The sequence below is a fragment of the Aethalodelphis obliquidens genome, unplaced genomic scaffold (assembly GCF_003676395.1).
Source record: "Aethalodelphis obliquidens isolate GAN/ISIS:26980383/991018 unplaced genomic scaffold, ASM367639v1 scaffold3, whole genome shotgun sequence".
NCBI classification, from domain to species: domain Eukaryota; kingdom Metazoa; phylum Chordata; class Mammalia; order Artiodactyla; family Delphinidae; genus Aethalodelphis; species Aethalodelphis obliquidens.
In genome coordinates this window covers 82,408,698-82,431,016 of record NW_020837947.1, presented here as the reverse complement: position 1 = coordinate 82,431,016, position 22,319 = coordinate 82,408,698, and the positions used below count along the sequence as shown (strand labels likewise).

At 37.3% G+C, this 22,319-nt stretch overlaps 1 protein-coding gene across 2 annotated transcripts in view; it reads left to right on the top strand.

The window, feature by feature from the left end:
* ADGRB3 (adhesion G protein-coupled receptor B3) overlaps window positions 1-22,319 on the top strand; it is a 798,133-nt gene that overhangs the window by 747,412 nt on the left and 28,402 nt on the right. For both annotated transcript variants that reach the window (XM_027093283.1, XM_027093293.1), the window contains 5 exons: window positions 1,858-1,943; window positions 6,209-6,307; window positions 6,632-6,803; window positions 17,662-17,757; window positions 19,428-19,467. In XM_027093283.1, coding sequence (XP_026949084.1) covers window positions 1,858-1,943; window positions 6,209-6,307; window positions 6,632-6,803; window positions 17,662-17,757; window positions 19,428-19,467 — 493 coding nt within the window. The remainder of the gene's footprint in view (window positions 1-1,857; window positions 1,944-6,208; window positions 6,308-6,631; window positions 6,804-17,661; window positions 17,758-19,427; window positions 19,468-22,319) is intronic.

Genomic DNA, 22,319 nt, shown 5'->3' with positions numbered 1-22,319 from the left:
AGAAGAGCATAGGGAAAATGAAACTATTGCACACATTTTTGTCTGCTGCATTAAATTTTTATTTAATCAATTGAATTATTTCCCTAGGCTACTAGGTTAACATACCTATAACCCTAAAATGAAGAAACAAAAAGTATGTGTATAATTGAAAGATAAAAGGTCTTTGGAGTGGTGATGAATCCCCTCCTGATTAAATTGTAGATAAATAGACTCCATGGAATACACTTTCTATTTTTTAGTTCAAATAATAGACGTACAAAGATGAGTAACTCTTTCTCTTGATCAAATGGCATCTTGTAAGGAAACTATGAAGAGTGACACCTAAGTCCTTACCTAACGGGTGCTTTGGATCTTCCTTACACCAGTAATTCAGCAGATTTCAACTTTATGTTCCGTCTGCCCAAAGCATGTTGGAGAAGTGGAAGTTTCTTTTTTTATTAACTGGTCATCCTGCTTCATTTAAAACAGAAGTCTTGTGAACTGCTAGTTTCAGTGTAAAGGCTTCCCCATTTGCATTGGGGGTCGCACCAAGATTCTTTTGACCATGGAGGGTGAGGGGCAGGAAGGCAAAAAGGAGAAAATATTTCTCCTTGATTATCTATCTTGGTTCCAGCATTGTTCTGGATTCCTTTATCAGGAAGCTCTGGTAGGTTAGAGAACCGGGAGCTCTTAGAATAAAGCTGCTACATATAGACCACGGTGGGGCTTCCCTGTTGGTCCAGTGCTAAAGAATCCACCTTACAATGCAGGGGACGTGGGTTCGATCCCTGGTCAGGGAGCTAAGATTCCACATGCCGCTGGGCAACTAAGCCCGTGTGCCACAACTCCTGAGCTCTCGTGCCTCAAAAGAGAGCCCGCGTGCCACAACTACAGAGCCCACGCAACCTGGAGCCTGCGTGCCACAACTAGAGAGAGAAAACCTGCACGCGGCAACGAAAGATTCTGCATGCCTCGTGGAAGATCCCGTAAGATCCTGCATGCCGCAACTAAGACCCGACGCAGCCAAAAATAAATTAAATAAATAAATAAATAATAAATAAATCTTTAAAGAAAAATAGACCACAGCAATCTCTACAGCTTTTTACAATTTGACTTGAGAAAGACAACTATGTGTGATTTCGTTTCAGCTGTATCATGCAAAAGACCTTTTGAGTGGGTGAGAGAGTCTTAGGAAAGGCTGAGAAGGGTTCAATAGAGCACATTGTAAAAATTAGTGTTAGTGTACATCTTAAAGGATGCTGCTGAGTTGAACAGGCTTTCTCCTTTGTCTAGAAAAGCATGATGCATTAAAATGCTCCCTACCTCATGGGAGAAATAGCTGCACACTGTGCAGAATCGAGGTGTTCCGTTCTCCCAGCTGGGAGCAACAACAAATCCTTAGCACCTTTGGATCCAGGGCTCACCCTAGCCACACACTGCGAGACAAAGTCTTTTGATTCCCAGGCATAGGGTAAAACTCATTAACCAATTTATTTTATTCAAGGATGACTCAGAGAGAAGAATGCCAGCTTGGCATAGTATGGCAATTTAAAAGTTCGGCAGTTGAATGTTAATTTCCTCAGTGTAAGCTGCAAAGCATAGAAATTAAATGTGCTTAATGCACTTTAAAACATTAAGGTCACACACCTTTCCAACTCATGAGAATCCTTTAAGAGACAGACACTAACACCCCTGTTAAAGTGTCCCATTTTCCTTTACACACTTGTAAAATATTTGAGAAGTGCTTCCTATCACTACCATTGTGAGTATATAATTCTGCCGAGGTTGTGAATGGATAAAAGTGGGTTTTCAGGAAAAATCAGGGACCCGATCCCCTTCAATATCATTGAAAGGCCAACCTTTGTTTCTATTTGACAGGTCAACATGGTGATTGGCATTTTGGTATTTAATAAACTTGTTTCAAGAGATGGGATCCTAGATAGAAAGCTGAAACACAGAGCCGGGTAAGCTGCAACTGGTGGATTTCGAAGGGTCTTTACCAGTGCGTCCCATACTCCAATCCCAGGTCACCGACTGCATTTGACCGTGCCTTGAATTTTGTTCTTGACAAACTGGTGTGTATGGTAGATTCTGTCATTCAAGTTTCCAATGGGCTATTCCTAAAGAGGTGGGACCAAAATCTGAAAATAATTAAAAAGACCATTAAGAAAATCTGGATTTGTTTGTGCATATTGCCTCTTTGTAAGATAAGATTAAATGTTAAGACTAGCCTTGAAATTCTTGTCCTTGGGTGTGGGCTTCCAAAGACCTCCTAGTTTTAGTCACAAAGGACAGTAGGGTAGATTGAACATAATTTCAGTATGGGACACAAGAGAATCAGGACAAGCAAACCTTAGGAGGGCAAAATATCACATTTTCTTTGATTCATTGTATATATCAGAAAAAGTCTTCACTTGAAATAATCACTTCTGAAACACTATTCTTATCATATGTATTCATTTTTATGACATGTTCACTATAACTTGCTACAAAGAGTTACTCATAATTGTCACTTGCACATTTTAACCACTTATAAAATTTTGAAAAGCATGTCCTTTAATTTTACTGTCATTGTAATATCACCATATCTAATGACTTAATAACATTTCATGAGCAGGTTGATAGCAGCTTTTTAAGGTTATATTGTTAGCTCATATAAATTTGTAAAAACTTGAATGAAATATTAATGCCTTTGAGTTTCCCTTTGTATCATTTTTTATAAAAAGTTTATAGCTTTCTCCTTTCTGTTTGACTGTACTTTCATTCAAAACTTAACCCTTAATTGTTCTCATTTCTTTAATAATTTATGTATTCTTTAATAGGCATAGTATTTTATCACTGACTGGTGGGAATTTCAAGTCCTTTGTGTATTTATAATCTATGTAATGATTTATAAGACAAGATAGTCCAGGCAGTTTTTTTTCCTAGTAAAAGACTAGGTTTAATGGCTTTCAGTATAAAATTGGATATCAATCATATCAAGCATTAGAACTTGCAGTGATGAATAAAAACATCATTGGAGGCTCCTTTCTGAGGGGGAATCACTTCCTATCTAGAGACTGTCTTCACTTCAGATGAATCTCTAAAGCAACTTGAAATAGGCAGACTTGAACTTGTACAGACACTGAGCTTTCTATACCATGTGAACTTGAAACTGTCACACTATTACTCATTAGTCTGACGTATGGTTAGAATTGGAACAATAGCTACTTCAGTTATTTCTTGCCTAGATTAATCATGTTAGAATAAATTGTTCATATTGGGTACTGGATATAGAAACTCAGTTCTGCCACTAGTGGTGTAGACTTGTATAATTATTATTTTTAATTGGGGGGTGGAGTGGGTTAGTGGTTAGGATAAAGCTTTAAAATAAAATAGAAATCCACGCTCAGTATTTAGCTCTGCAGTTTCCTAGCTGTGTGTGGGGATAATAACTCTCGCCTCATAATAGAGTCTATGAAATACAATGTGTATAAAACTTTCATTAGAATTTCTAGCAAATAGCAAGCACTCACTCAGCAGGTGGTGGCTATTGTTATGATGGGTGAAATGAAGAAACCAAGCTGCACAGCTGGCTTGCAAAGGACCCTGAACTTCTGTCAATCAAGCATCCATCATTCCACCATTCATGACACCAAAGTCAGAAAAAGAGACGAGATTATCAGAATGAGCTTAATGCTAAGGATTTATTAAACTCAGTCAGAATTTTTTTCTCATTTGATTATTTTATACGTAACATCCAGTTCGATTCACATAGCTCTTTGGAAGAGATAACATAGGTTTAGGAGAAATGACAACATTGTCATATTATGAATTTAGAAAATATCCATTTCAATCTACATAATAATTTTTTAACCTTTATTTCTAAAAATATCATTAGAAGTTACACCTGTTTTACTGGAAAAACTGAGTCAAACAGTTTTTTGTTTTGTTTTTTTTTCTGGTACAAAGGCCACTGCTGGAGAAATAGGGGTGATGTTAATACAAGTTGTAGAAGCAGAATGCTGCTTACTGTCCAAAGCAGAAAAGGACTATTAACAAATTAATGACTCTAGGCTTAAATATTTTTTCTATAGTAGAAAATCTTATTTTAGCTTAAAGATTGAAATTTGCTCTCTATTCCAAAGTGTGATTGAATGTCTTTTTTCAGAAGATATGAGTATTTGCAGCTAATTTTTAGTTCACAGAGAAGCAGTGGGACCAGTAATAAAGACTTCAGTGAAGAACAAATAATCAGAATTATCTAAAGAAACATTGGGCAGGAAGCTAATTGATTAACTTAACAATTGATCTCCCTAATTGTAAATATTGACCATTCCTGTCTGTTTGTATATATATATATATATATATATATATATATATATATATATAAAACAAGTGTTTCTTTTGAAACATTATTATTTATTTAGAATCAAATATGGTACCAAGATGTTCCTCCTCCCATTTTGTCTACTTCTTCTATCTATTCCCTTTCTTCTTTTTATCATCAATTATTAGAAACTGCCAGGCATATAGTTTATGCTCAGTAAAGATTTATAAAGGAATGAGCGAATGAATATTTAAATAATAGTACAATAGTTTGACAAGTTTTGTAATACCCAAACTAGATTAACTTTTTCTGATACATAAGTGTATTTACCAAGGGGGAATTTATTGCAAATATCAACACATCTTATATAAAATGATAGTTGGAAAGAATGAAAACAAGATACAATGACATGTGTCTTTTTAGAACATCTCAAGTAAAATATTTTATTTTCTCTTTTTTTTTCTGCAACAGAACTTTCTCATCTACTATTTTAAAGTAGATATTGTGGAGACCACTTGTCTAGGCATTCTCCTGGGAGCAGTTTCACACACACACCGGCCATTGGGGCATTCATGAACCAAACTGGGTAGACTCTTATTACTTCTTATTTGGAAAAGTCTGGACACCTGTGTCTAGTACATATGCCCTGGGTTGAAACAGTAAAGTGAACGGTTTAGAATCATATTCTCCACCCCCATATCTAACTCTGAGAGCTTTGATTTTTCTCACGGGATCTACAGGTCACTTTACTTAATAGCTTTCAGATTTATCATCTCATCCAAGTGCAATTCAACAGTGAAGGCACGTCTTTGAAAGAAACCAGACTTTCTGAATTAGGAGCCCCTTATGACTTTCTCTGTTTTGCCATTTTTATTTTACACATAGTAATACAGGACCACCAAATATTATTTTTTTGAAAAACCTACTGGGCAAACCTATATTTTAGACATAAACATCACATGGGAATGGACAAGAGACCACAGAAAATTATTTTAAAGTGTTTTGAAATTTGATTCAAGTAACTCTTTTTGGTTTTTCCTAAAACAATAGGGTTCTAAAAACGAGTCATTTTCAAAGGACTTTTTTCTAAAGAAAAATGTGTCAAGTTTTTCTACGTAGTGTGACTTTGCTTCTATGAGATAATAGATTGAATCTGAATTTACCTGCAATATCCTCTAGACTTGAATAGACCATTTAAAAGCTATTGGAGTCTATGACAAAATGTGCAGAAAGAATATTTTGAACTTGGTGATTATGTTAAATGTGTTTTATTAAAGCAGAAAACTATCACTCTTTTTATTATCAACTAATATTTCATCAAATTTCATCAGCCCCTATATTCAGATCATCCTAAAATATAGACAGTACATTGATGCTATAAGAAATTTCCAAATATGAATATGTTGAGATAAAAGCTACATCTTCCACAAATGACTAAAAGCCTAAAATATATATCTCCCTATATTGGACTTCTGAGATACATGTGTACATTTCAGAAGGTTTTAATTGATATTATGTGTCTTCTGTAAGTGACATTGAAAATATTTGAAGCTAGGAATCCTTACCTGTTTGATTATCAAGGGTCTGAATAAAGGGTTTTCACTGTATGTCTACACAAACACATGCTTTTGTTTAACTCAGTGTATTGGGCAACTTTGATCTGTAGACACAAGGGCCATTTATGGTGTAAATTATGGAAATATGCTTCTCATGTAACAAAGGCCCATATTATTAAGCGGTGAATGTTACAAAAATAATGTGTAGTGTAAATGCATCTTTAACACGACAGAGAGCATTCTTCTTTGATAAATATACTTTTCTGCATGAAATCGTATTTAAAAGCTAACTTGCAGTGGCAACTTTTTTTTTGGTGACAATTCAATATTTTGTTCTTTTTGTGGGTGTTCTGTTTGTTTGCAGTCAGATGAGTGAGCCTCATAGCGGTTTGACGCTCAAATGTGCCAAGTGTGGAGTAGTTTCAACAACAGCTTTGTCAGCCACCACCGCCAGTAACGCCATGTTAGTCCCAATCATTTACATCTTCTTGTGACAAATCTTTTACCGTGCATGTGAGAAAATGCTACGATGGAAAAAAAAATCATGTTTGCTAATATTAGAGCTAAGAGCATACTTAAATATTTATAGTTTGCAACGGCTTTTGTAACGATTGTGGGATTGTTTATCAAAAAATAAATAAAACTATCAAACGTTATCTGCTTTGTGGTTTCCAAGTTAATGTCTTGGTGCCACCTACAAGAATGCTTTGTTGAACTGGGGTTTGGTTATCGCCTGGGGCATACATATGTGCAGCTACGTAATGTCGCTTCCTCTGTGTTCCAACAGGGCGTCTCTTTGGAGCTCCTGTGTGGTGTTGCCCCTTCTGGCTCTGACGTGGATGTCTGCAGTTCTGGCCATGACAGACAAACGCTCCATCTTGTTTCAAATACTTTTTGCTGTGTTTGATTCATTGCAAGGCTTTGTGATTGTCATGGTCCACTGCATTCTCCGGAGAGAGGTGAGAAATATCATTCTGCAAGAGAGAAGAATGATACCTAGAAGAGTAGTTTCCATGTTAACAAATAGGATCTTTTCTTTTAATAACTTGATCTTCAGGTTAAAGCTGGTCTCCTCTAAAGACAATCGTTTGGGAGTCAACGCTAAAGAGAAATGAAAAGGCAAAGGCAAAGTTCAAGGGGGCTCCTTGGACTCTGAAAGTGACAGATTAAAACAGATGGGGTGATGCAAGGAAAAACGCAACCAGAGGTGCCAAGAGCCAGGGACAGTGGGTTCAAGAGAGGCTATGATGCAATCATAGGTGTAGATAAGAGCATGGGCGGCGTACCTAAAATGCAATTGCGATGGTATTTCTTAAACCTGTTCCTTAACTCATGCTTCTACACACAGCATAACCTCATTCCTCATACTTGACAGACTTTGTTTTAGAAAGAAAATGTTGAAGATGAACGAGGGGTTCTTTTGTCTCTGTACTAAGGTGCGGTTAAGGTTACTCAAAGGGGATGATTTTGATATGGATGTCAATGCTCAGAAAATGCAAAATATGGACACAGTGGAGCATGATTGGGTAGTAATTGTCCCAAAGGACTGTAGGTCTATAATCACAGTGTTTCTCCAGGTCCTGGTGAGGTTTGTTGGCAGCAGTGAAGGAAAGAAGTCACCCTTCATGAGACACTAACCTGCACCAAATCCATCAAGATCAGTGATGGAGTTCAGACTTGAGTTGTTTAGGGGTGCAACAATTATTCCGAGTGCTTGCAAGCCAATACGGTGTTTACAAGGTTTAGGAATCATTTGAGTATTTACTCTGGGGACGGTGGTGACTAAAACACACAGTGACACAGTGCCATGCTAGTAATTTTGAGAAGATGGTCTCCACTGTCATTTCACATTATCTAGCTTGTTTGAGAACTTTATTGTGATGGGCACATTGCAAAAAGACACATGCGCATCTGAGTACACATCCTATAGCTTTCACGTTGATGAGTGATGGTAAGCAAAGGTTTTTACCTCATTTACCAGATGAGGAGAACAGCATTTCTGAGCTACTTTAGTATAATACGGATGTCAGCAATAAACCCACATGTGTATTCCAAGAACATCGTAGGATGAGAAACAATGAAAACAGAAGAATGATTTCACATTGCAAGGGGAAGGGGGGATTTCATCACTTAAAAAATCTGATCTAGGTCTTTGTTACCAAGACATCACAAATGTCTACCTAGAATATCAGCACTAAAAATCTTCCAAGTGTTGATTTTTTTATAGACCAAAGTTGCTTAAAAGTTAAAAAAGAAATTGAGCTATGTTCTTCTCCGACCGTAACTATTCCGAGAGTCTTCTGTGTTAATGTTATGTCTAATATGTTAATGTTATCTCTAATATGTTTATGTAACAAAATTGTTCAAAGTGTGTAGACACATGGTACATTTTTGATGGACGATTAAGGATGAATAGTGTGGGCTGTAAGCAAGATCCATGATTTATCTGCATGAGATTTTCAGAAGATATTAATACTTTAGGTGTTAAAGAGGAAAAAAATAGCCCAACTCTAAATAAGCCTCTCTTTTTCTTCAGAAATAAGCTCTCTAAAAAGCCTTGGGCTATGATCAAAATATTCAGATTTTAAAGTGACAGATATTTTGTTGGCTGATTAGCAAAGTTGTGCTGCTTACATGAAGAAAAATATTTGGCACAAAAATTCAATCCCATCAGAACTTTCCCATACTTGCTAATTGGACTAATAATTGTCAAAAACATGATTTAAGGGTAATTAAATCATATAGTAAATGCTTCTGTTAAATAGGTGTCTGTAAATCTATATTTTCTGTATTTATTGGGAATAAGACTATGGATATTGGCCCTGTTATTATTGCATTTTCAATGATTAGTTCAAATTGAATAATTTTATAGTTGATAAATCAATAGCAGAGTGTCATGTCTCTCATTCCAACACTGAAATGGAAACTTGCATATCTAGTATTTTTTCATTGACCCTTAAAAATACCCTGTAACAGTGCTATAAATACACAGAGCAGATTTCAGTTATAGGCAAGTCTCTCAGAATTCCTCAGTGGCAATTGTTACCGAAAAACCAAAAGAACCCTGTTTAAATTTTGCAAATCCCAAAGACCACATCATAAGGATGTCTCACTGAATTCATAGAAATTCTTTCTGACCTTCTAAATGTGTGTTGCCCGACACTAGCAATGGGTCTATCTCATAGTACCTGTGATCACACTGCCCTAGCATTAACCACAGTCCAGGAGAATAAGGCATCTTTCCATGTCCTTGCTATATCCTGTGAACAAACATCTCATAAAAATAGACCAAAGCAAATAGTCTCAATAGCTACCTGTAACATATTGTATAATGACTCAAATCTAGTGATCTACTTGATAATCCCATAGGAGATGCTAGGAATACAGTTTTATCTCTACTGCTTTCTTCACTTTAAAATATTTTCGTCACAATAATTCAAGATAATTTGTATGGACTTTTTTTTCCTTTCTTTCTTTTTATTTGTTTAATATTTATGGTGTTCTTGCTGTATGCCAGCATCTAAGCTAAATGTTTATTTTTTAAATATTTATTTATTTATTTATTTATTTGCCTGTGTCATGCAGCTTGTGGGATCTTATTTCCCCAACCAGGGATTGAACCCGGGCCCTCGGCAGTGAACGCGCAGAGTCCTAACCACTAGACTGCCAAGGAATTCCCTGGTCTTTTTCTTTCTTAAAAGTGTATAAGCAATGTAAGGAATATTTCCTTCCTTCAATTTAGAAAGGGACTGGGTACAGATAAACATATTTCTGTTTCTGTGTATTTTTGATACATACTAACATAAAATGGTTGTTTGTAGTCTTTAATGATTCATCCAATATGAATTCAAAAGGCTTTGGAAGCAACCTATGTGTCCATTGACAGAGAAATGGATAAAGAAGCTGCGGCACATATATGCAATGGAATATTAGCCACAAAAAGAAATGAAATTGAGTTATTTATAGTGAGGTGGATAGACTTAAGAGTCTATTGTACAGAGTGAAGGAAGTCAGAAAGAGAAAAACAAATACCATATGCTAACACATATATGTGGAATCTAATAAAAAAAATGGTTCTGAGGAATCTAGGGACAGGACAGGACAGCAATAAAGATGCAGATGTAGAGAATGGACCTGAGGACACGGGGAGTGGGCAGGGTAAGCTGGGACGAAGTGAGAGAGTGGCATGGACATATATATACTACCCAATGTAAAATAGATACCTAGTGGGAAGCAGCCGCATAGCACAGGGAGATCAGCTCGGTGCTTTGTGACCACCTAGAGGGGTGGGATAGGGAGAGTGGGAGGGAGATGCAAGAGGTTGGGGATATGGGGATATATGTATACATATAGCTGATTCACTTTGTTATACAGAAGAAACTAACACACCACTGTAAAGCAATTATACTCCAATAAAGATGTTAAAAAAAAAAGTCAAAGATAAAACAACAGAAAAAGGCTTTACCCATATGACTTTTACAGTCTTCTATGAAGCAGGTGGGTCTGCACAGAGGGGAAGAGAGCCTTGCAGTTTAAGGAGAAAAGAAATGAAATACTGTAACTGTGGCATTTTGAATGTGATGTGTGTGGGGCTTCATCCATTTTAAAAGTGGCTTTGCTTTCAGTGGGTTGAATTAGAAAACCTAAATTATTTCAAGTCAGGAGGGGAAGGAGAAAGGATCATCCTACTACCATCTCAACTCAATTATATTCCACTTTTCTAAAAAAGCAAATTGATTCTTTGACTAGCAGTTTGTTGTGACCTCCAGAGCTGATATCTTAATATTTCGGTTTCATAAAATGTTTATTCTTGAAGTACAGGGTCTTCTTCTGAAGTCCCTTTCTCTTTTGAATTGCTTTAGCAGATGTCACTGACAGAAGTGCAAACACCAAGAGGGAATAAGAATATTTTTAAAAATTAAACCATCTGATTTATCACAACACATTACTTTCAGCAACAAACCTAGATCTTGGAAACTAATATGTGTCATACGTAATGAGACAGGATCCAACAGAACAAATATAGGTGCTTCCTTCATTTAGCCATCATTTCTTGAGAAGAATTCATTTGCAGCATGCACATAGCGACATAGCTACTATTTACTATTCTCCACATTGCTATGGAAATTCTAACTGCACAAGAGTTATGAAAGCTTTGAAATAGTTCCTGTTGCTAGGAAACCACTTTCCTGGTGCCTGTACATTCTTCTCATCTCTCCTGTCTCTGTGCCTGGCTCTAAGACAGTCGGGCAGCTTGATGTCAGAGGGGTAAAATAACAAGATTGTAGTACAAAATAAGCTACAATAAAACCCCTTCACTGGAAGGAAAGGAAAAAGGAAAGTACTTAAATGGATAATTTTGTTGTATCGGTATGTGAGGATCCTAGGGCTGCTCTGTACATCAGTAACAGGGCCAAGCTCATCTTTCTCTTTCCCCAGCGCTGGCAGGAGAGCCAAGCTCCGCCAGAGGAGGTCCCAGAAGTTTCATCCAAACCTGGGAAGTGATTTTGTAACAAATGCTTAAAATAAACACGAACAGTTCTTTTCTTTCTTTCTGTTTCTCCCACTCCCTTCCACCATTTTTTTTCTGTCAATGTCCCATTTCATCTTATTGTTTTCATAAAAATACAGATAAACAAACTTATTTACAAACACATGACAGTGATCATATGAAGCAGACAAGCCTCCTTAGCTATCTCATGTAAAACCAATATTCTCCCCAAATCATTTTAAAACGTAAATGAGGCCAGTAGTGGTGAAATAACTAGAGAGCAATTTGAAAAGAGGTCGTATTGCATATAAAAAAGTTCAGATGGAGAGTTGCATGAATCTCCCAGCTTGATCTACAGGGAATTTAGGTAGGACTCATGACCACGGAAGAAGGTACATTGTACAGCCCCCTGAAGAGCAGGGGCTTCAGTGGGTTTTGAAGATGGGGGAGTGGGTGATAGGAGACTTCAGAACTTAACGGGGTCCTGATTAAGAAAGCGAACGTTTCAAGTGGAGGAAAATGGAGAGAGGGTCCCGGGCATACGACTTGCAAGAAATGAAGCCTGTGGTGAGTGGTGGAGAGTTGACTCTCCTCTGAGACCACCTGGGGCACATGGGGGCATAAAACAAGTGGAGAGATTTTTTTTTTAGTGGCTCTGACTGCAGCACCAAGAGAAAGACAGAACTGACGACATTTAAGGGCACGGCACTAAGTGATGTTTTAGAGCTTTCTCCTTGGGGTGTGCAGCGGCCTTGGTGAGAGGCCACAGTGTGTCGTGAAGAATAGATTTTAGAAGGTGGGTGAGTTGCCCAGGGTAGGGAGCGTTAGGGTCCTCGTCCTTGCTCAGAGGGAAGTTGGGTTAAAGGGAGAGCGAGGTGGGTTGCTAAGAGCTTTATCTTGGTCGGGCTGAATTGAAGCTTTCAAAAGAAATACATTTAAAGATTTTGTTTGTTTTGTTTTTAATAAGATAGAATGTGTGTCTGGAAGTGGGAGGATGGCTAAAGCTACCGCAATAAAGCTGGATTTTAATCGGAACAGAGGGTAGGAAGCACAGAGAGCGCCTTTAAATAGGAGCGTAGACAGGACCCAAGGAAGGACCATATAAAACCCTCTATACTTTTCCCCAGAAATCACCAGCCTCCCTTCACTCAATAGTCATCTCACCTCTTAGGCAGGAAAATATAAGTCTTATATCTCACTCCGGATTAGGTTTTCCTGATTGGAGCATAGTTGCAATTATGTCATGGATATTTCTACCCATCTTAATCTGCGTGCGTGGTTCTCCAACTCCATACAGGAGGTTAACAAAAGCATGAAGTCAGATTAGTACAATGGCATCAGTGAACAAATTAAGACACAGAGAGCTCATGGCAGAGATTGGCAAACTCTGGCATGTCCGCCAGGTAGCATCCAGCCGTGGCTTACTGTTACCCAAAATTCTTCAAGTGCCTGCCTGCATGAAAGGGCAAATCTCACCTCTCTCTCTCTTCAGACCCCAGGGTCCCAGCTTGCAACAGTGTTAAGCTGGTGACAGGAAGTTGAGTATGTTTGGAGTAAAGTTTTAAAATTAATAAAAGAAATAAGAGGTCATGAGTTAGGTTTTTATTTTCTGCCTTGACGTGGATGGTGCGAGGCTATGATGAAGTATCTTCGGTGAAGGCATGGGTGGAGGTGGCTGGTGTATGACTTCCCTTTCCTTCTTTTCTCTCCTTCATGCCGAAGAAATACTGTTACATTTTTTCAGATCCTGTATGTGAAATGCTGTCTGGGCAGCTTATGTGACCCCCAAATCTGATACAAAAAATAGTAAAAGCTGTGAGAATTTTGAGACTAAGTGAAAGATCCTTTAGGTGTTAGAGAATTCCGATAGAACATCATTAGGACTGAAAGTTGGGACCGAAGTCCATATTTTCCCTTCCACATATAGCAAATGACAAACCATTTTTGTTCATCTCCCTTGCTCTCAGAGAGGTCAAATAATATTTTAATAGTGTGTAGTCATTCATGGTGCTTCTGTGAATTGGTATTAGACACATGAAATTGACAACACTCTTGTTCATTTAATGGTGAAATTATATGAAATTTCATGTAATTAAAAAGCCATTTGTACAGATGTGAATCAATAGAAACAATAGTCGATACTAGATTCAGAAAATAACCAGAACATTTAAGAAACTTCCCTCCTCCCAAGCTAACAATCAAAAAATCACAAGAATGTAACTTTATTTCTTTTCTTTGCTTAAAATGATCTTCTGGAATTGGGAAGTCAGGAAGAAAAACTGGAGGTAAAGCTGTCTTCTTAAAAGGTGAAGCTTTGGGGTCTGTAGCTAAATACAGAGCCTGTTTCAAACAGTGCAGCTCTCTCCTGAAGCTTCCTCTGAATTGCAGCACTGCCAAGCAATGCTCCCTGCTCTTCCCCAGCAATCTCTAAATCTGGCACCGACGTTCACAGTGACATTGCCAGCTGTCTTCGGAGCGGAGACCAGCAGAGAAGCTCTCGCTGGCGGCGGCTGAGATGAACCGAATCACTGTCCCTAGGGGAGGGACAGGAGAGAGACACGCCCTGTGGACCTCTTTGAACTCTGGTCTCATCCAGGAATCTGTCCACAGGAAAAGGGTTGATAGCTTTTTCAAGAGATTTTAGAGCAGCCCCAGCAGGATCTGGTCGGGATAACTTTGGTGGTGCCTGGCAGGATCCTTTCAGAAGACAACCTGTTAGCTTATTGTGTTCACCTCACCTTATTTTTGGAGATGTTTCTTGCCACTCTTTTTTATTTCACAACATGATACCGGGTTTCCTTAAAGTCTCCTAAATATTACAGGGCTATTCACATATCAATTCTTTGCTACACCCCCGATACTTTTTAACCCTCTGTCTGACGTCAAGGTGGAAGATCTATGGCAGAGTATTATAAAAAGAGGACATTTTGAAATCTAGATTTTAACTGTGCCAAAATTGGTATTAAATGTTTAATTATTCTAGACGGGTTTGTTTAAAAATTGTATTTACTGGTCCTACATAAGTTTAAAACATGATTGATATTGGAAGAATTCAGGTATCATGATTTTAATATCTAAAAAGAAATTTTAAATTAAATTGGAACCTCAAATAAGTGACTCGTTCTCCACAGTCAGTCAGCTTAAGGAGCTTAAATAGTAAATATCTGCATCTTCTAACAGTTATTTTTCTTCAGTCTTAATCACAAGGCAAGAAAGACACCAAGGCTATTATTGGCCAGTGTTGTAAATGTTCCTTTTGGCACAGAAAGTTTTAATTTCAGCATGCAATAGCCAGGTCGAGATTCTGTCTTTTGTTTGTTTTGATGCTTTCTCCTTGTTCGGAATTAAGGTCCTTGTAGACTTGCTTTCTTAAAACTTCTAGCTGTTCTCCATAAGTACAATACACATTAGTTCACCAAAGATAAAAGTCTCTTTGCTTACCTGACAGAACATTCATTTAGTTATCAAAATGTTTTCAAATAGCTGCAGATGCGTTTTCCAGGTACTGTCCTGCTTGAAACACCCTTTTCTGTGGTAATAGTACACAGAACAAAATCTAGTCTAATCATGCTTCCCTGTCAGTGCTGGATAAATATTTAAGGCTAGTTCAGCTAGATTGCCTGAATGTATTTTTAAGATTTTTTTTTTTAATCAAACAGAAGAACTTCTCCTGCAAATCTTTCTGAATTAGAAGGAACAGAGGCACTAAAAGTGTCAGAGAATCCAATACTTAAATCATGGCATTTATATGATCAGTAAAATGACCTTGAATTTACTGTAGACTTTTTATGCTTTTCTGTTTTATATTTCTTGTGACTAGCATTGACTGATTCATGGAGCTGACATCATTCTCCAGTATGGAAATGCCCTTAATCCATTGTCATATTTGGGAGTTTGGCAGTTTAAGGTATCGGTTTTGTATGTGTGTGTTATGAAAAGGAGATTTCTTTTATATCTCCTTCAAGCAATCAGATAGTGGATTTTGAAGAGAAACTGACAGGAGTTGCTTTTCCGTATTTCATTGTCAGACAAAAATATCCTTGACAACTGCACTCTGAAGGCCTGAAAATAGAGTGGCTGGTGAACAAGAGTTAATGTTTCGTTTTACCAAGGGCCACCTTTCATATTTTATGGGTGCTGGTGCTCAGAAGCAGATTTGAAACAAATTCATGTGACAAGCTCCTGGAAGGCAACATTTCTAACACGTTATTTATCTTCTTTTATAAAGTGTGTGCTTCTTTAACAGTTGCCTCGGGGCACAAACAGAAAATTGGCAAGTACCTATTTTTCTGACATTAGTTCTTAGAATTTTTCTTCTGAAACAGATATACTTTCTTAGAGTTTTCCCCCAAATGCAAATTTCTGTGTAACAGAAACAGAGATCATCTGGCAAACGGGAGACGCATTACCCTAGTGTATAACGATCTTCTGATTATTAATTGTGTCGCTTTATGTCTCACAGCTATGACTTCTTAATCTAAGGAGCATTCGCTTCTAAAGACTCTAGTTTGTCCATGCCATGTCTCCTCCAAGGGAGAAGCTGGATGAATTACTTCCAAATATGCATCCAGTTCTTCAGGAAAAGATGATCAGACTAAATTTCACTGAGCCTGAACTTTTACTGATGTGTCTGAAAGAGGAAATAAGAAATTACCTCACCCAGTTGTATCAGACAACTCCTTGTTCTTTTTTTCCAGAAAGTTTCAGATTTAGAAATATTAGAATATACACACTACTATAGATAAAATAGATGAACAACAAGGACCTACTGTATAGCACAGGGAACTCAATATCTTGTAATAACCTATAACAGAAAAGAATCTGAAAAGGATATATATATATATATTATATGTATAACTGAATCACCCTGCTGTACACCTGAGACTAACACAGCATTGTAAGTTAACTATACTTCAATTAGAAAATGGTTAAAAAAAGAAATATTAGAATCAGAAAATGGAAGGGTCAGAGAATATGGAGCCCACCCCCCACTTAATTCACAGCCATAGTGAATTAATTAATTCACATACCACCAGGATCAGAATCTGAGGGGAGAAATCCAGCACGTGGGCAGAGGTCTCATGATGGAACTGCAGCCAGGGCTCAGTGGTGGTAACTAAACTTCACGTCACTATCCACATCTTGCCGTTTGGGAAACAGGCTGCTAACGAATTTTTGAAATGGGTGAGAGGAGCTGAAAACAGCTTAATAGGCTCAGGGTTTTTTTATGGCCAATACATAAACTACGCACATCTCACAAGAAGTGACAGGATGTTTTATATACATGCTTTGCAAAACTGGACATCATTATGTTTCCCTTGGTGGCCCCTACAATGGTGCTTCAGGAAAATAGAAGGAATGTCACATCATCTGTGCTTTGTTTGGTAACCCGATAAGACAGATTATAATAAACAAGGAGGGGAGTAACAATAATGTGAAGTCAGAAAAGCCAAATACTAGTAAAATGACATTGCCATTGACTTGACTTATGGTGATGCCCACCAGCAAGCTTGTTAGGGGCCTAATGAGCTGCAGGAGGTGGACGGACCAGCAGACACAGAGGTACCATGACGTCAGAGTAGCTGTCGGCTGATTTGTGTGTTTGTTATTCATCTATTCAGGTTTATCCATGTGCTGTTTAACAAAGGATTTAACGTTCTTCGAATTTCCTTGTGATGTGTTTGTTCTTTGCTCAGAATCCAGTTGTGAATGTATATTAAGGAAGTTCGGCTTTGCTAAGTGGCCTTTTTTTTTCCCACGAGAATCAACCAGAAACAGAGTAGTTTTTTTTACCTTTTTGTTTCATTGTGTGTGGGTTTTTTGTTTTGTTTTGTTTTGTTTTGTTTGCACATAAGGGCACAGAGTACTTGAAGCTAGACAAGAAATGGTCTCCCCAATATGCATTACGTAAGACATAAAAGGAAAATCCCAGATCAATTTTGGTCGACAGATCATTAAGTCATCTCATTTTTCCCAATGTTTAAAGCTGTTGTGAAGATTATGCCATACCGAATAGTAAATCCCCCTTGAAAGACAGGCATATTGTTTGTAGCAGTGGAAATAATCCTGCCGTCGGGCAAGAATGATTAGTATTGAGCCAGACACAGGCATGGGGACAGCTGAGGAGTTCCCAGCACCTCCCTCTACAGATGTTGGTAAATGATGAATTCCCTGGGCATGGACCAAAGTCCAGGTGCACCAAGTAAACAAAACGGGTATTGGATCATAAAAACTGTGCTAATGGTTTTCTCAGTCAATTGCCAATATGGACAGTATCTGGTCATTACCAAGAGAGAAGAAAATGAATGTTTGTCCTTTTTTCACAGGTTCAAGATGCATTTAGATGCCGATTGAGAAACTGTCAGGACCCAATCAATGCTGATTCTTCCAGTTCTTTTCCTAACGGGCATGCTCAAATCATGGTGAGCTTTTAATTCCCCTCTGAGTCTTCATTCAGTCATGATTTCTCAAGGGAATAAGCAAATATTCTTAGTCGTAAAATAGTATCAAAATTCCATTTTGAATGACTTTGACTGTAGTTCGGTCACAGGCTTGGAACTCTGATACCAGATGACGGTTCTGTCTGGACTGGTTAGGAGTCCTGGATCTGTTACTGGACCCTTGATGTGTTGAGTGTGGAGTTTCTGGGTGACACCAGGGGGTATGTTCATCCTCACACAGAGTTAGGGTTAACAGTGTGTCCATAGGATCATGTTTGTTTACAGATCAGAACAGGATGGTACCTGCACATCTGGTCTTAAAGCAAGACCTGAAGTGGTTCTCGCCTTGCTTCCCATTCAGATTCCTCAGAGGAGCCGCACTCCAGAGCAAGGAAACCAGCATCCTGGGATAGAACCCAGGCATTGGTGGCTCCAGGGGGCAGCCCAAGACGAGAGCCACTGCCCTAAAGTATGAGGGGCAGACACACTCCCAGAAGAAGGCCAACCATTGTACATGAGCTCTGACTGTTGTTGGGATAAGGGGTACTTTACACATAACCACTTCCGTATATTTTAGAAATGAAGTAAGGTTTAAACTGTGTCATTAACGTCATGGCTTAAATAGAGTTTTCTTAGTAATATGCTTGATATATTATCGATGTGTTTGGATTCGGCAACACAAAAACAGTCTAAACGGTATACTAGTAACTAAGACAGGAGAAGGAATGATTAATTCCTTATTAAAAACAAAGAGATAAATACTGATATCTTGAATCTAAGAATTGATTAAGATGGGCTAATTTGGGCTTCCCTGCTGGCGCAGTGGTTGAGAGTCCGCCTGCTTATGCAGGGGACACGGGTTGGTGCCCCGGTCCGGGAAGATCCCACATGCTGCGGAGCGGCTGGGCCCGTGAGCCATGGCCGCTGAGCCTGCGTGTCCGGAGCCTGTGCTCCGCAACGGGAGAGGCCACAACAGTGAGAGGCCCGCGTACGGCAAAAAAAAAAAAAAAAAAAAAAAGATGGGCTAATTTAATTTCATCATTAAAAATAAACTAATTTGTTTACAGTAAAAGTTTGGGGAAAATATGAGGATGGAACTAAACTCTAAGCAGGTTCTAGGCCAGATTAGTATTGTTTCATCTTCAATTTTAATTCCTAAGCCTGAAAATCTTTTGTCACATTTGCATGAAAATGTATCATCAGAAGAGCCTAGTTTGACTATTAAGGATTTGACAAAGCTGTATTATAAGATATTGCATTACAAACATATATTCAAAATGAATGCATAAAAATAGAAATAACAAAGACATTTATTTAAGTATCTTCATAATATTTCACATTCCGATCTTTTTATTGTGGTTTAAGGAATTGCCTTGAAATTCTGTTTTTTCACATCTGGTGTTAGATGACCATGGGTATAGTTTTGCCTTATTAAAGTCATACACCATGTTCCCACTGATTTTATCCAACATGTGGTCTCTAGAAAATACTCTTAAAAACAACTTGATTATTCCTTGATAAACTTCCTTTGCACAAAACAATATCCTGGTATCTCAGAGTCAGATATTTGTTAACTTCAGATAATTTGGTCAGTAAAAGTCACTTGAGGTCTTCATTAAATGATGATTCTATGTCATTATTTCTTGTTACAGACAGACTTTGAAAAGGATGTAGACATTGCTTGTAGATCAGGTAAGAATATTTGAATTTTGAAAATATAATCATTAGATGTTGAATCATTTTTATGATTTTGATTTTAAAGAAAATGCTGTGGTTTACCCATCACATATTCCTGTAAATGTGTAAATTGAGTCTTTCAACTGGAAACATTGTAATAGCAGATGTAGGAGAAGGGGGAGGGAATGAGAGAGAGAGAGAATATGAATGGGGAATGCGAGGAAGTGAAAATGGTTGATTGGAAGTACTGTGACTGCAGGAAAGCATTGACTTGGAGACAGAAGCCTTCCATCCACCTATTACTGGTTGTCAGGTGTAAGGCCAGTCAAGTTGATGTCTCTCTGTGCCTCAATTTCATCATCCATGCTGGAAGGATGAAATACCATTGTGTGTGAGTGTGTTTGGGTGTGTGTGTGTGTATCACAGCTTTGTTGCTGTATTTTCAGAGCATGCGCACACCGTCTTAGAGAGCTGGGTCCCAGGGACAGCGTTCCCGACGTCTGTTCTCCAGCCTGTGGACACCCACCAAGAGTAGATGAATAATGTTCCTTTATATTGGGACAAAATATACCTTATTTAACCTTTTATTCATTGGTTTTCGTGGTGCCTTTGAGAATAAGAGTGAATATCCACTTCACCTAACTATCCAAATATTTGAAAGCAAATACTACTTAGCCCAATCTAGGTTTTTTTTTTTTTTTTTTCCAGACTGAACAAACCATGTTTCTTCACTCATTCCTCAGAGCATCCTCCCAGGCAGACATGGTACCCCAGGTGTCAATCATTTGAAATTATGGTGCCCAAGTTTTAACTATGCTGCCCACACTTAGCCAGCATTTATCACAGTTGGCTCTTTCCTTGTATTAATGCTATCTACCTTTGCATCTGATTTCATAGCAGCTGGTACAGTACTAGTGTCAACTGATTATCATTTAAAATCCCCAAGACTTTTTGTAGTAGCTGTCAGGGATTTCCCAGTCTATGATTTGTAAAAGTTCTGGGGTTTTTTTGTTTGTTTGTTTTTTTAGTCCTTGATGAAAAATCTAGCCTTTGCATTTATCTCTATTTGCTACTATCTTACTGGTTTTAGGTTACCATTCTATCCATTTGAAATTGTTTGGCCTTTGAAATTTTGATAAGAATGCCTTCTAAATCTTCATCCAAACTTTACAAATAAAGGAGTTATATTCATCTTGTTCTCTTTTGTTAAAATACCCATTTTCCCCAGATTCATTGTATTCTGAGATTTAGTATTCTTAATATTAGGCCAGTATCATTATTTTATTAGAAAAAAATTCTTTTAATTTTTCATTTTCTGTCTGTGCCTTTTTTTAGCTGAGCTTATCAGGAACTTGCCCCTGTGTTTTTCTAAAGACTTCCTTCCATGTTGAGGTATATTCAGTGTTAAAGTCTCAATTCCTGGTCTCTGAATAATCTTTCCCTAAGTTTTGTTGAAATTCACTTTCCCAAAGGGTGGAGTGTATATCTGATTATGCTAAAATATTCAGGTGCTTTTTGCTTTGTCTTGGTTTTATTTGCATTTTGCGCTTCACAACTTGACTAATTTCTCTCAAAATTCCCATCACTTCAACATCACATTTGTATGTGTAGGTGGTGTCGATTTGTTTATGTTTTATATTCAAAATTTGGATATCCATGTTAAGTAAGTCAAAGAAACAGTTAAATTTCTCGTATAGAGTCGACACTACTTAATAAGAAGAATTATATTTCCCCAAATATTTAAGATATACAAATTTTCAGCAAAGACAGCTGTATCATTGATAAAAATGTGCTACTATAACTACAAATCATATTACATTAATACAAACTAAATGTATTTTATACAAATGCAGATTATGAGATCAATATTCAGTACCAAGGTTTACTTTACAGTTTACAAAATACTGATAAAAGTATAAAATTATATGTCCTTAATAAAATGTAATAGGTTCCCATAACTAGCCTTTATATTGTATTGCTATAAATTTTGGATTAATTTTTGCCTACAGTTAAGGATTAAAAATATTCTTCCCTGAATTTGGAGATATTTTAAGGTATTTTATTTGGAATATTACTAAATCTATTAATTTAACATACTTTATCTCTGAATATTTTCAAGTAAATTGTTCCTGGCAACCACAATTCATTACCTATCTATTAATTTAAGAGGTTTGGAAATAACTTTTTTAAACTGAATTATTCTACTTTTTAAACATTATCGTTAAATATAAAAAGTCACACCACATTGTGGATTAATAAAAAATACACAATGTAGATTTAACATCTTTTGTTTGTTTGTTTTGTTTTTTGGGGGTTTTTTTCTGCTCATTTTTAAAAATTTTGACTGGAGTATAGGTGAATTACATCTTGAATATCTAAGAAGAAAGAGACCTAATACAATGATTAAATACAGTATCTCTAAAGATAAAAGATATTACATGAATGATGCATGTCTTGAATTAAGTTGAAAGCTTCTCTTCTTTGTAATAGGGAAAGACATTCAGAACCTTCTATTTTGTAAACTCTGCTTTAATGCATAATAATTAGGATGCTATTTGAAAACTGGATAATAATGGGTAAAATTGAATATGTCTGAGACTTTTCATGAGGAGATAATAAACCAAATAGTTATAGCTACCTATGCCTAACAAAACATTCAATGGCAATGGCTCTACTTGTTGATAGGGCAGTACTTGGAGGCCGTGTTGAACCACCTTGCACACAGTGCTGTTCTCTGTGCTTTCAGCACCGCCATGACCAAGAAAACGTCTTCAGAATTTCATTCTCTCAGACCTCAAAACCGACAGCTGCCTGCAACTAAGCAGGCTTCAAGTCATTCTGCCTCCATTACACATAAAATATGATTT